The 12,889-nt window shown below is 38.0% G+C and overlaps 1 protein-coding gene across 1 annotated transcript; it reads right to left on the reverse strand.

The window, feature by feature from the left end:
• Positions 1-185: 185 nt before the first annotated feature.
• LOC141430505 (farnesoate epoxidase-like) lies at positions 186-12,382 on the reverse strand. The gene is made up of 9 exons (XM_074091226.1): positions 12,208-12,382; positions 11,890-12,141; positions 11,535-11,757; positions 10,316-10,496; positions 8,034-8,133; positions 4,740-4,923; positions 4,126-4,243; positions 817-955; positions 186-491 (listed from the first exon to the last, which is right to left on the reverse strand). The coding sequence occupies exons 1-9, from the start codon at positions 12,290-12,292 to the stop codon at positions 310-312; spliced, it is 1,464 nt and encodes a 487-aa protein (XP_073947327.1). The 5' UTR covers positions 12,293-12,382; the 3' UTR covers positions 186-309.
• Positions 12,383-12,889: the final 507 nt, after the last annotated feature.

Consider the following 12,889-nt stretch of genomic DNA (forward strand, 5'->3'; position numbering starts at 1 on the left):
CACACACACACACACACACACACACACACACACACACACACACACACACACAGATGCACTTGATTATTGTGTTAAGAAATGTATTTTTTTTAATACAAGTATGTGTGTTTACTTCAATTCAAGCTTACTTTTACATAAAAAAGTAAATTAATAGTTTCATTTTCAAATGGAAATAAAAGCCAAAATATTATGAAGTCTTTTAAGTAGGTACTTTACGAAAATTAAAATAAAAGAAGATAAAACTAAAGCAGTGATCGAATTTTTTTGATCAAAATGAAAAAGAATTATCTCATAATAGTTAAAAAAAACTCAACGCCTTTGTTTAAATGTGAGTCTGAACGGTGCAGCAGAAAGTGAGACGCCGTTGACAGGCTCAGTCGAAGGTTTGGGATCCTCTTCTGGTAGTAAAAGATGGAAGTTCTGGAGCAGGTAAGTCAAAAACAGGAACAGTTCAGACCGTGCTAGCACCTCGCCGATACAACGTCGCCTTCCTGTGAATTTATTTTTAGGGTTATGAATATTGTTGGTTATTACGACGTTAGAGACGAAAGAATTAGGTACGAAGGAAGTAATTCCTACACCATGTAATGGAAATAATGAATATGGAGAGAATCAAACGGGAATTGCAGTACCTACTTAAGTTAAGTGTCGACAACTGAAAACGACAATTGGCGCTTAAATTTCAAGCCCCGATTTAAATTTAGGAAATAAAGTAATATTTTTAAGTGGCCTTCTTATATTTGTTTTTTGCACTCGAATGTTACTAAGTACTAACGCATGTCTATTAATTTCTAAATGTAGTTAAGTTATTCTTACCCGTTCCAAACGGCATCAGCCACTCGTGCTGTACCAAGTTTCCTTCTTTAGTGAGGAAGCGTTCAGGGCGGAATACATGAGGATCCTTCCAGTGATCACCATTGTGGAGGTCGTACATGGCTAGCAGCAGAAATGTACCCTGAGACAAAGAAAAATTGTCGACATGCAAGACATGGCACATTTTTACGAGCGATGTCAGATGGTCACTATCGACCGGTTTATTAAAAGATTGAATTTAATGCAACGCTCGTATATAAATAAGTTGGGGTTTCAAAATTAGCAAACCATTTTTCGACCACCTGGTACTTATCCGATAGCGCGCGAGTTGAATGCAGAGCTCAGAAATACGATAGTGTCGCGTCATTATTAGAATTAATGACGACGAATTTATCGACACACGGCAGGGATGTCGATAAATTTGTAAAATAAATGTTATTTAAATTTTCACATTTTATAATTATTTTTTTAACTTTCGCCCTTAAAAACATAATTATGATGTATATAAACGGGACTTAGCACCTAACTTTTTTTTTGTTTCATCGATTGTTGCCGCAACGGGACTCAACACGATAGATTTAACTCGATTAAGTCCCCAGTACGCTCGCGTCCCCATACAAACTTAGTTTCGTTCTAATTTACAAGCAGCACTAGCAGTGCTACTGTAAGTAAATTAGCACTACAGATCAAATCGCAACTTTGCAACTATATGGGAGCAGCCATTACGATGCTTATAATTAACTAGGTTTGGTTAAAAAAATGTAACGGAAAAAACCGGCCAAGACCGTGTCGGACACGCCCGAAATAGGGTTGTAGCCATTATGAAAAAACTAAGTAATATTTTTCCAAGGATTTCGTATTTTGTACGGAATATTCCAATTTTAGGTAAATTTTATACCTTAGGCTGCTATTTACTCTTAAACTACTAATAATTCTCAAGAAAACTTAACCGTTATAGTTTTCCTTGTACTCGTAAGTTTGATATACTTACTACCATCCTGAATTTTCAAATTTTTCTACCCACCGGTTTAGATTTTAGAGGGGGGGGGGGACGCTCGATTTTAACGAAAATTTGCACTTTAAAGTTGAATATTTTGCAAACAGATCACTGAATCGAAAAATCGTATTACCAACCCCCTAATGGTTTTAAAAGACCTATTTTCTTCTTTTTTTTTTGTGGTATAGGGGGCAAACGAGCAGGCGGATCGCCTGATGGTAAGCGATTACCGTCGCCCATGGACACCTACAACACCAGAAGAGTCACAAGTGCGTTGCCGGCCTTTAAGGTAGGAGTACGCTCTTTTCTTGAAAACTTGAAGGTCATATCGGTCCGGGAATACCGCAGGCGATAGTTCATTCCAGAGTTTTGCTGTGCGAGGCAGGAAATTTCTGGAAAAACGCACAGTAGAGGACCGCCAACCATCTAAATGGTGAGGATGGAAGTGTTGTCGCGTAGGTCGGTGGCGAAAGGATGCGGCAGGGATCAACCCGAATAACTCCTCGGAGCACTCCCCGTTGTACAGTGAAGCTACATCTCTACGCAGGGCCAACGAGTCAAGTCGATCAGAAACTCGTTGGCAGCCGACTATTCGAGTCGCTCTCCGTTGTATGCGGTCCAGAGGGAGAAGCTGGTACTGGGAAGCCCCTGCCCACAGATGAGAGCAGTATTCCATATGTGGGCGAACCTGCGCCTTATAAAGCTGGAGGCGGTGGGCCGAAGTGAAATACTGTCTCGATCTGTTGAGCATGCCGAGCTTCTTTGAGGCTAATTTAGCCTTACCCTCTAAATGGCCGCGGAACTGGACTTCACTCGAGATGTCAATACCAAAGTGTAGCTGCTGTGGTAGCTAGGGAAGTGCTTTCGAAAAGAGGTGATGCGACAAACGCAGACTTTTTTGTGGTAAACGCGCAAACCTGTGTCTTTGTGGGGTTAAAACGGACTAAATTAAGTCGACCCCATTCTGAAACTTCTTTAAGGGAAGTCTCAATTTCAGACACAAGTTCACAGACCTATCCAACAATACCCCACACTACAAGGTTGGATGAGAAAAAAAATCACCCCCACTTTACGTCTATGGGTAGTACTACAATTTTTTTTTTAAATTTTTCATTGTACCATTTTGTCGGCATAGTTTATATACATATTCGTGCAAAACTACAGCTTTCTAGCATTGATAGTCCCTGACCAAAGCCGCGGACGGACAAACTGACAGACAGACATGACAAACCATAAGGGTTCCGTTTTGCCATTCTGGCTACGGAACCCTAAAAACGGAAACAAACTCGAATCAGTCATCATTAAAAACAAAAAATAATACGTGGTGCAATATGAGTTTCAACGCGATCGATATGTCGTACGACAGCTATCAAGGATAGCACTACACTAAATGCGACTGAGGTGAGGCGTGTGAGAGGCTCCCGCTCTTCACCTCAGACCCCGACTGCATTGAACTCGCGCGCTATCTGTAGGCTAGGGCACGATCTCTACCACTCCAGCCACCTTTACCACCTGAGCCGTGCCCGATTTCAGAATAGGACGGACCCATTGCACGTGGGTGTCGTAAAAGGCAACGAAGGGACTATGTCAGCGTGGGCAGCAGAGTTCTCTACAGCCAACTACGAACTCCGGACTCCAGCACTGAGGTGTGGAAAGCAAGGGGAAATCACACTGTTTTCCCAAGAAAGTTTTTATGATATGAAGCTTCACTACATCCTCAACCAACAACCACGACCACTGTCAAGCAAGACTGTGACTGAGAGACTGAGACAGTGACTTAGAGCTCGTTCACACGGAGACATCCGATTCTTTGCAGGAACTGTTCATTGTAGGATCCGATTTAGTGGCAACAATACTTCAATTGCAGAATTGCAGCGCACAGTTGCAGAATCCAGCAATAAAACGGATCCAGCAAAATGTGTCATCCGATTTTGCGACTACAAATCGGTCCGGTCGTTCGATAAAATGCCGGGTCCGATTTAATGGCAACAGTATTTCAATACTATCATTCACACAAGCTCGGATCAAGAATCCTGCAAAGAAACAGATCCGGCGAGTCGGTGGAGGGCCGTGCGGGGACGCGTCAAAAGTCGGATAGTGTGTCCACACGGAGTCCGGTTTTATAGGACCGGAGGATCTAATAAAACTGGGCGGCCATGTGAATAAACTATCCGGTTTTACAGGATCCGATAGTTAGTAGATCCTACAAAACTTGACGCCGTGTGAACTGGCTCTTAGCAGGAATGAGACTGAATAATTTTCCGTGCCACGAGTCATTTGTGAACAGATTAGTTTGTTCCACATTAAGTACTCACCTTTGGAACGATGTAGTCCCCGAGGCGCGCGTCATCCCTCGCCATGTGTGGGATCCCCACAGGCGCCACGCTCGATATACGCAGAGTTTCTAGTAAAACCGCCTCCGTGTACACCATTCTGATAGATAATATATTTTATGGTGAGAAACTAACTTATTCCTATATAGCTTATTCCAGGTATGTTGTACATATTTAAGTAGGTACATAAACGATTTTTATTTTTAGGATATTTTGAAATAAAGGTACTTGCAAGCTTGTGGCAAATGTAACAATCCGAGTCCGAATAAATAATCTGGCTTATTAATTTTTTCACTCCGAATATTTGAATTTATAGATAGGTATAAATTTTTTAGATTGCCTTTATTATTATTAATCTTAGTCATGAATGTTGTACTTACACTGATAGGTTTACGTAACGACAAAAATGATGACGTATCCTAAGACATGGGTACTAAATTAACGCATCTCTCTTGCCGCTTTATGGTCGGTGTTTTTTTGGTCCGGGTTACTTCACGAAAATTTTCAACCCTCGCCACTGCTATGTACTATAGTTGGTGTGATTTGTCCTATGATATTTTTATTTATTATACATACATGGAACAGGTGTACGGTACCTTGCTCTATCAGCTAGCACAGGAGCCCTTCCACCAACCACTTCGTCGATTTCGTGACGAAGCCGGGCCTGGACAGAGGAGTTGAGTGCGACGTGCAGCAACATGAACACAGCCGTGTTGCTCACGGTTTCCATACCGGCTTCCAGCAAGTCCAGGCAGACCACTTGGAGCTCTTCGTCGGAAACTGGCGCGGATAAATTTTAGCAAATGTTTTACAATTGACTGATTCGGGCGTTACTTTACCAACTTTGCAGAAGTCCATATAAACGAACTACCTATCGTTTCACGTAGCTCCTGCTTGTGTAGTAGGGTACAGAGGTCATAAAGATTGCAGTATCGATGATCTTGCTAGATAATGTTTATGTTGGGTGGTTGTAAAATCTAACTAGGTAACTTGGTAATTTTGGAACGCCCTCGATCAGTGATGGGCAAAGAACGGCCCGCAGGCCAACTCCGGCCCGCAAAGGGATTTAATACGGGCCGCCGGCGTTCCTTCCAGAACGTTCCGTTCCTTATATGGACTGCGAACATAATATAATTTCATTATTTGGCAAAATATAAAAAAGTATAAAATAGAACGGTGTAATCTTGGCCCTCCTCTAAAATATCTGTAACTTTCTGGCCCCCATGAAGAAAGTTTACACCACTGCCCTAGATCGAGGTTGGCGAAACCCAGGCCCGCCAAGGCGTTTGTATTTGCCCGCCAACGCGTTAACCGGCCAGCTTTTCTTCTTCCTAGTTAGGTACCATCAGCCAAATATTTATCTAATATTTGTCTACCACCCTAAAGTTGATAATAAAACAATAATGCCAATAGACGTGTCTGTCAACTTGAAAGTTCGACTTTAGTGACATATTCACTTGATAGACCACTTATTTGGCTGATGATAGGTAACTCTAAAAGTGGTGGCCCAGCGACGCCTCAGTCTTAAAAATAAATGCCCACTTAAAATATCTATTGGTCAGCCTTGCTAGATGCTTAAACCTTATCTGAATGACATGACATTTACATATTAGATATTTTCGAGATATGGAGTGAAGACTGTACCTATGAATCAGCTACACGTATTAAAAAACTGATTAGTGCTTATTATAAGGTAGGCCTTTGTCTAGGTACCTACTCGGCTTTTTTCTTTGTTAATTCTTTGTAGGTAGGTACTGCCTTGTGGTTTTCAATAAATGACATTTTGTAATGTATTCACACGTATAACGGGTCTGGCCTGTAATACGAGCAAAAAATTAAAACAGATCGTACTCGTCAAACTGAACAACATTAGTTCAGCGACTTTTAAAAATAATGGAGTCTTTAGATTTTCCCTTTTTCATACAAATTAAATACTGCTATCAATGTACGCCATCCTAGAACACAACTGACATCGCCTGTCAACCTACAAATAACAAGCAATTTGCTTTACATTACTTCTTCGCATAAACTTAAAAGTGTAATAAAAATTAAAAAACTAATTATTTTAAAAAGTCGCTGAACTAATGTTGTTCAGTTTGACGAGTATGATCTACGTTTTAATTATTTGCTCATATTACAGGCCACACCCGGTATAAGGTGTTAATTAATAACTGAGAACATGAAATCCTCAAACTGATGGACCCGTAATTGACTTTCAATTCCGATCAAGGTACATTCAAGTTTTCAGTTATTAATTAACACCTTGCATACGTCAATACAATACAAAATATTATTGATTGAAAACTGGTCCATATCGGCTCGCATACCTACTTATTGAAAGTCCGAATGTAATATTTGTAAGAATAATTGTTTGTCATAGCTCTTTTTTCTCTGAATCCAATGATTGATCAGAATTGTTATAAAACAAACCTAACCTAATCTATAGATTTCTACCCCATATAGGATGACCATTTAAAATTTTTGGAATTACTTAAGGTTTCAGTGGGAAAAAATTATGGCAAACGATGATTCGGACAAAATTACGGTATGAATAGCGAACTTTGGCGCTCCCGTCGATTACACTTTATATAAAAACTGGTTGTGTGTGTGTTTTTTAAATCCTCTTTTTTACTGTGCCCAGCTGCCTAGTCAGTTACGAATGCAGCATATGCTAATTTAATGTTTTATTAAGGTTGCATACTATTTATACCTACATATCGGGTGTGGCCTGTAATATAAGCAAATAATGAAAACATAGATCGTACTCCTCAAACTGACCAACGACTTTTAAAAATAATTAGTTTTTAATTTTTATTACACTTTTAAGTTTATTCGAAGAAGCAATGTAAAGCAAAATGCTTGATGTTTGTAGCGTGACAGGCGACGTCAGTTGGGTTCTAGGATGGCGTACATTGATAGCAGTATTTAATTTGTATGAAAAAAGGAAAATTCAAAGACTGCAGGTGGTAGGACCTTGTGCAAGGTCCGCCCGGATTGCTACCACCATCTTGCTCGCTAATCCTGCCGTGAAGCAGCAGTGCTTGCACTGTTGTGTTTCGGCGTGGAGAGTAAGACAGCCGGTAAAATTACTGGCACTTGAGGTATCCCATCTTAGGCCTCTAGGTTGGCAACGCATCTGCAATACCCCTGGTGTTGCAGATGTTTATGGGCGGTGGTGATCTCTTACCAACAGGAGACCCACTTGCTCGTTTGCCATCTAGTAGAATAAAAAAAAACTCCATTATTTTTAAAAGTCGCTGAACTAACGTTGTTCAGTTTGACGAGGACGATCTATGTTTTAATTTTTTGCTCGTATCACAGGCCACACCCGGTATACCTAATTTAAAACTGGCCGTTTTTCTGTCATTTGATTTTCTACTAAAACGGCGAACCGCAACCGATAAGTACAAATTATGACTATGAGGAGTGTAGAGTTTAGAAATCAAGTAGAATTGCTGACTTAGCGTAGTGACGTATTAGAAAATAAATAAGTTAAACTAACTTAAAATAAAAAAAACACTGTTGGGGTGTAAAGTTTTCAGTACTTATATCAATTAACACTTTGTATTGATAAGTATACTCGTCACTCGTGCACCCTTATTGTTTTTTTCTCTATGCCAGTTATTTGTGTTTATGATGCTACAGCTTGTCCAAACTATATGTATTTTTAGTCTCGTGGATCGTGGACGAATTTTGTAGCGATATCTAATATGATTAATCAAGGCATGCGATAGTATAGGGCTTCAAAACGAGTTTACTGTAGTCAACTTGTGACATAGTCACAGCAACAAGTAACATAAGTATACAAGTAACAATAACATAAGTATAAGTATACAGATAATACAATTAGAGTCTTTATAATCGAAAATGGCTGGCTTGATAAGACTTACATGCGTCAGTCTTGTTTTCTATGGATTCAATGATGAAGGCGTCGATGACGTCCCTCGGGTTCTGTACGTCGATATTCGCTTCATGTTCTTTTATAGTTTCCTGTTAAGACCCAAAAATAAGTAGTATTTTTAAACAACTTCTATAAACGCAGATTTCCTTAATTCATTTTATAAACCGATTTCTTAACTAAATACTTCCAGATAAGTCCGTAAACTTTATCGTAATCAGTTCAGCAATTAAAATTTCCTTCCCATTTGAAATCGGTTAAAGATTTAAAAGTATTTTGAACCTCACTGCTAAAGTTTTGTCAACTTGCGTTAATTAAGTAAGTACGTTAAAATTAATGAAATTAAATTCATGAGTTTTGTGTTAAAAAACGCTGTAAAAACGCAAATACTTATCTATTTAAATTATTTGACTCTACATGTAGTTTAGCTATAAGCTCATGTATATACATTTAAATATGTAAGGTTTGATAGAAAAAGTAATTTATAAATACCTTACCTACATATTACAACTATTTAGATTCGTGGATTCAATAACACTGAATTGAAATCCCGGTTATAGCTACCAGTTCAACTAAAACACGTTCAAAGAAAAATTTTATAACAAAAAATTTAACCGACTAAAAAAAACATGAAAATATTATTCTGCCAGTCTGAAGCCGGTCATCTATCTCACCTATTATTATTATTAATACCTACTATTATTGGGCTTCAATCACTCTTGCTGCCTGCATGCACCGATTGACTTCAGACTGGCAGAAAATTATTTTTATGTTTTTGTAGTCGGTTAAATTTTTTGTTATAATTTTTTTTCACTCTTTTCAGTGTAAATAATCTAAGATACAATAGTTTAATATCAACTGCTCGTCACCTTTTACGAAAGATTGCTTTTTTCGATGCAGAGACGTTCATTATTGAGGAGTCCTGGTGCTTTCACCTCACCACCCGTTTTACCATAATGCACTACGAGGAGCATAAATTGCTTAGCAACAGTGATAAAGTAATTAAAATTCAACCCGTGAAATACTTGTTTTTGAGTAGTAACTCCGGTCAACTGTGGTCTTCATCATCAGTTCCACTTCACCAATGATGATTTTCAAGAGCAAATGCACGATTCGAGTTACAACTAAATATATCCAATGTGTCCCTACAATATTTAAGAGTTCCCTCGATTTCCTTAAGATCCAATCATCAGATCCTGATTTGGTGCTTATGAAACCTAATTTAAGTAATTCCTAGACGAACCCAAAAAAAACTTTTCAAATCGGTTCATAAATGACGGAGTTCTGAGGTAACAAACATAAAAAAAAATTCAACCGAATTGATAACCTCCTCCTTTTTTGAATTTGAAATTTTTAACAAATAGCACTTTAACGGTTCTGTAAGTATATTAAAAGGAGAAACGGACCCTTAGAAGATCACTTCGTTGTTCGTCGTGAGTGTCTAAATAAAATAAAACACGATGTAATTTTAAAAATTAACCAAAAATATGAATTAGTCCTACCGATTAGGTACCTATGCTAGGACGGCAGTTACCCATGCCATAGTGCCTATTCAATTAGGCATTTTTGAAACTATTAAAATCAAAACTACTTATATCATCACTCTTGAAAGCACATTTTAGATCAACATTATATATGATATGCAAAGGTTTCAAACCCCTACTTCTATTTTATTATTATAGTAGGTACTTGCCTATTACTATCCACACTTAATAATAATAATTGATCGCTACGCGTACCTACATAGAAGTTAGTAGGAAAGTCTGTAGGACACAATTAACGATTGTATTTTACACAATAATTTTATAAATCAAGCAGTTAAACCATTGAATACCTCATATGTCTCGCGTCCGTGATCTACTTCTATAATAATCGTTGTTATTGTACATTTATCATCATTTGCAAGAAAATATGAAGCCGTTTTGTTATTAATATGAACTTGAACTGTTGTTTTTACAAAAACAAACGTGACGTATATACGTAATTTTTATCTGGAAAATTCGCACGAAGTTTTTAATACAACAAAGTTACCAGTTCATAGTGTTACCAGTACAAAATTTCGACCATAAACTATTATTCTTAATCAGTTTTTAAATGATTAAGTACGTACTCTGAGAAATGTACTGGTTTTAAAATGATAATATCGATGCGACCAAAGTTAAATACAAAAATATTTATTATAAGGTCTTGTATATCTAAATACTTACATATTTTGGAGACATTGGCCGCATCGATATCATTGTAATTGACTGTACCTAGTAGGCGTCAACTTACCCGGATGAACTTGTAGAGAATGTCATGAATTTCCATCATTTCCGTATATCCGATTGGACCGGGAATTATATATCTCAGAAATGGCATGAAATTCAGAATGCCTCCGCTCATATCCACGACTTTGAAGCACCGCTTGATAAGAGTGCACAACTGTTTTGCCCGTACGTCCTTCAGATCATATCTACAAGGTGAAAACGTTTTAAGTTCACAATTAACGAAGTACAAGCATCACACAGAAAAATCGGAAGGAGCTTTTTAACAGCTTGTTTGTAGTTGTGCCATTTTTTGGAGCCAGTGTGTACCTACCTAAGCAATATACGCAGTTAAAAGTTTACAGCGGATTAAAATTACTTCAATGTTAGCGTGTCGTAATGTGCATGCGTGCGTATGTGGCCAGATACGAGATTGCGAAAGTAAGCGGCCGACAGGTATTTTCAAGGGGGCACGTTACCCGTTCACGATAACGTACGAATTTCAAAAACTCTTTCCGGCCAAGAGTATAAAAAGCGACTTTCCACGCAGATTTCGAAGGATAAAGAAAGCTTCTTCGAGCTAGTGAGGTGAAAAATATATTTTAAAATCCGATTTAATTTGAAACACGATTAATGATTTCGAAAATGAATAATATTCATTATATTAAGGATGAATTCATTTTATTATGCAAAGTCCAATTAGTTTTAAAATAGTTTTTAAGTTTGAATCTGTTGGCTAAATGTGCAAGTATTTAAAGCGTCACTTTACAAAAAAAAATGCTAAAATATTTGAATTTTAAACAGATGTATAAAGTAATATTGTAATTTTGTAAAGAACTTCGTTTTTTTCCTCGCATACAAAGTGAAAAGTAGAGTGTTTAACGCGAGACTAAACAACCATAATAACAGTCGAACTATGCTATTTAGCTTTGGTTTAGTTCGTTGTTAAACAATCTTTATAATTTATTGTTCGATAAAAGAACAGTTCCTTTCTATAGTGGTGTTTTTAGCCATCAGCCAATGGATATCCATGATTGGTCCGGAAATCATCGACTTACGGCCAGGGTGCACCAGCCCAAGCACTGCTCTTCCCACCGACCCGATCCAGAAAGAACTAATTGTGTGTGTGTTAGGAACATCGTTTGACTTTATAGAAAAACTTATTACTTGACTTATGTATGGCACTAGATAAAAGAAAAGTGCTAGGTTTCGCAAGGTTGAACGAATGTAAACGAGTAAGTATAAACCTTTTACCAGCTACCAGTCGCCACAGTATATTAATGACTGAAACGTCAAACATCTCGTTCACACCGACGGGTTGACAGGAACCTCTCAGATGGTTTACAAGCGCTGTACACTCTTCAGATATGTACGTTTCCATAGAACGAGAACCGTATCCAAAACTCTTTAAATACTTGAGAATTACGCGTCGAGTGGAGCTCCAGGCCTGACCATCCGCAAATACTAGCCCTGCGTCAGAAAAGCTACTATTAGACGTAATGCCCCAAGACAAATAGAAATTAGAAGATTTGTTTCACTGGTTTACCCGTTGTCATTTGCTACTGGTGATGCTGCGTCTGATGTGATAGTAAAATTACTTACCAATCTTTTTGCCGAAAGATCGCATCATGTAAAAGAATCCGTTTGGTCTTCCGTCGAATACTTCTCTAGAAGATACTTCCTTAATAAAGTCCTTTCCTGACACCACAACGACGTTGATAAAACCCAGTTGTAGTCCTACTACATCTCCATAAATCTGCGTCCACGATCGCCACAATCGGTAGTGATCTTTCAGCTTCATCAAACCGAACCAAACGGAAATCAGATTTCCTACAATTGGCAAAGAACGCGGACCTACAACATTAAAAACAATTAAGAATGAAATCCATGTTAATGCATTAAAATGGTGGAAAAGTTAACCTGGAGGATAAAACCGAGGTCTTCTAGGCACTAAAATCATTATAAAGGAATAAAGTATAGTTATTATAATGGCTAAAATCCACATTGTCACTCTGTCCTGCCTAAGAGAAGACTGAAGCGTGAAAATATTGTCTTGTTCCTGATACCATCAAGAATATACGCATCAGCAGCCGCACTTGGAGGAGTAAGTGTATTTCAGTCACAAAAGCAATACGTAAGAACATTATCAATATTATCATTGTCAGCAGCCACATCATCTACGTAAGGTTAAAAGATCGAAGTCACCTACTTATATATGACTAGTTAAATCTACAGGAAAACTTAGTTCCAATTTAAATACCTACTTAACGAAATAATCGTCATAAAAATATGTCTATTAAGTAGGTACATTACGAGTATATAAAAATCTATCCACTATGATATTCAAAGGACAAAAAAATTGACAGAACAAAATTAACGTTTATATTCCAAAATACGTACCATCTGCTGCCATGACTTCCCGGGGTCTTTATCTATCCGCCTTCCCTACCAACCTTTTAAACTTCCGATGAACAATTGCTACCTCTTATACTCCAGAACTTTAAGGCCCTATGCTGACACAAACACTACTAAGTATGCAAGCTTTTTTAACTGTCATTTGAGTGACATTGTAGGGCCACGTATGGGCCACTACAAACACACG

This window comes from Choristoneura fumiferana, chromosome 8, assembly GCF_025370935.1.
Source record: "Choristoneura fumiferana chromosome 8, NRCan_CFum_1, whole genome shotgun sequence".
Taxonomy (NCBI): Eukaryota; Metazoa; Arthropoda; class Insecta; order Lepidoptera; family Tortricidae; genus Choristoneura; species Choristoneura fumiferana.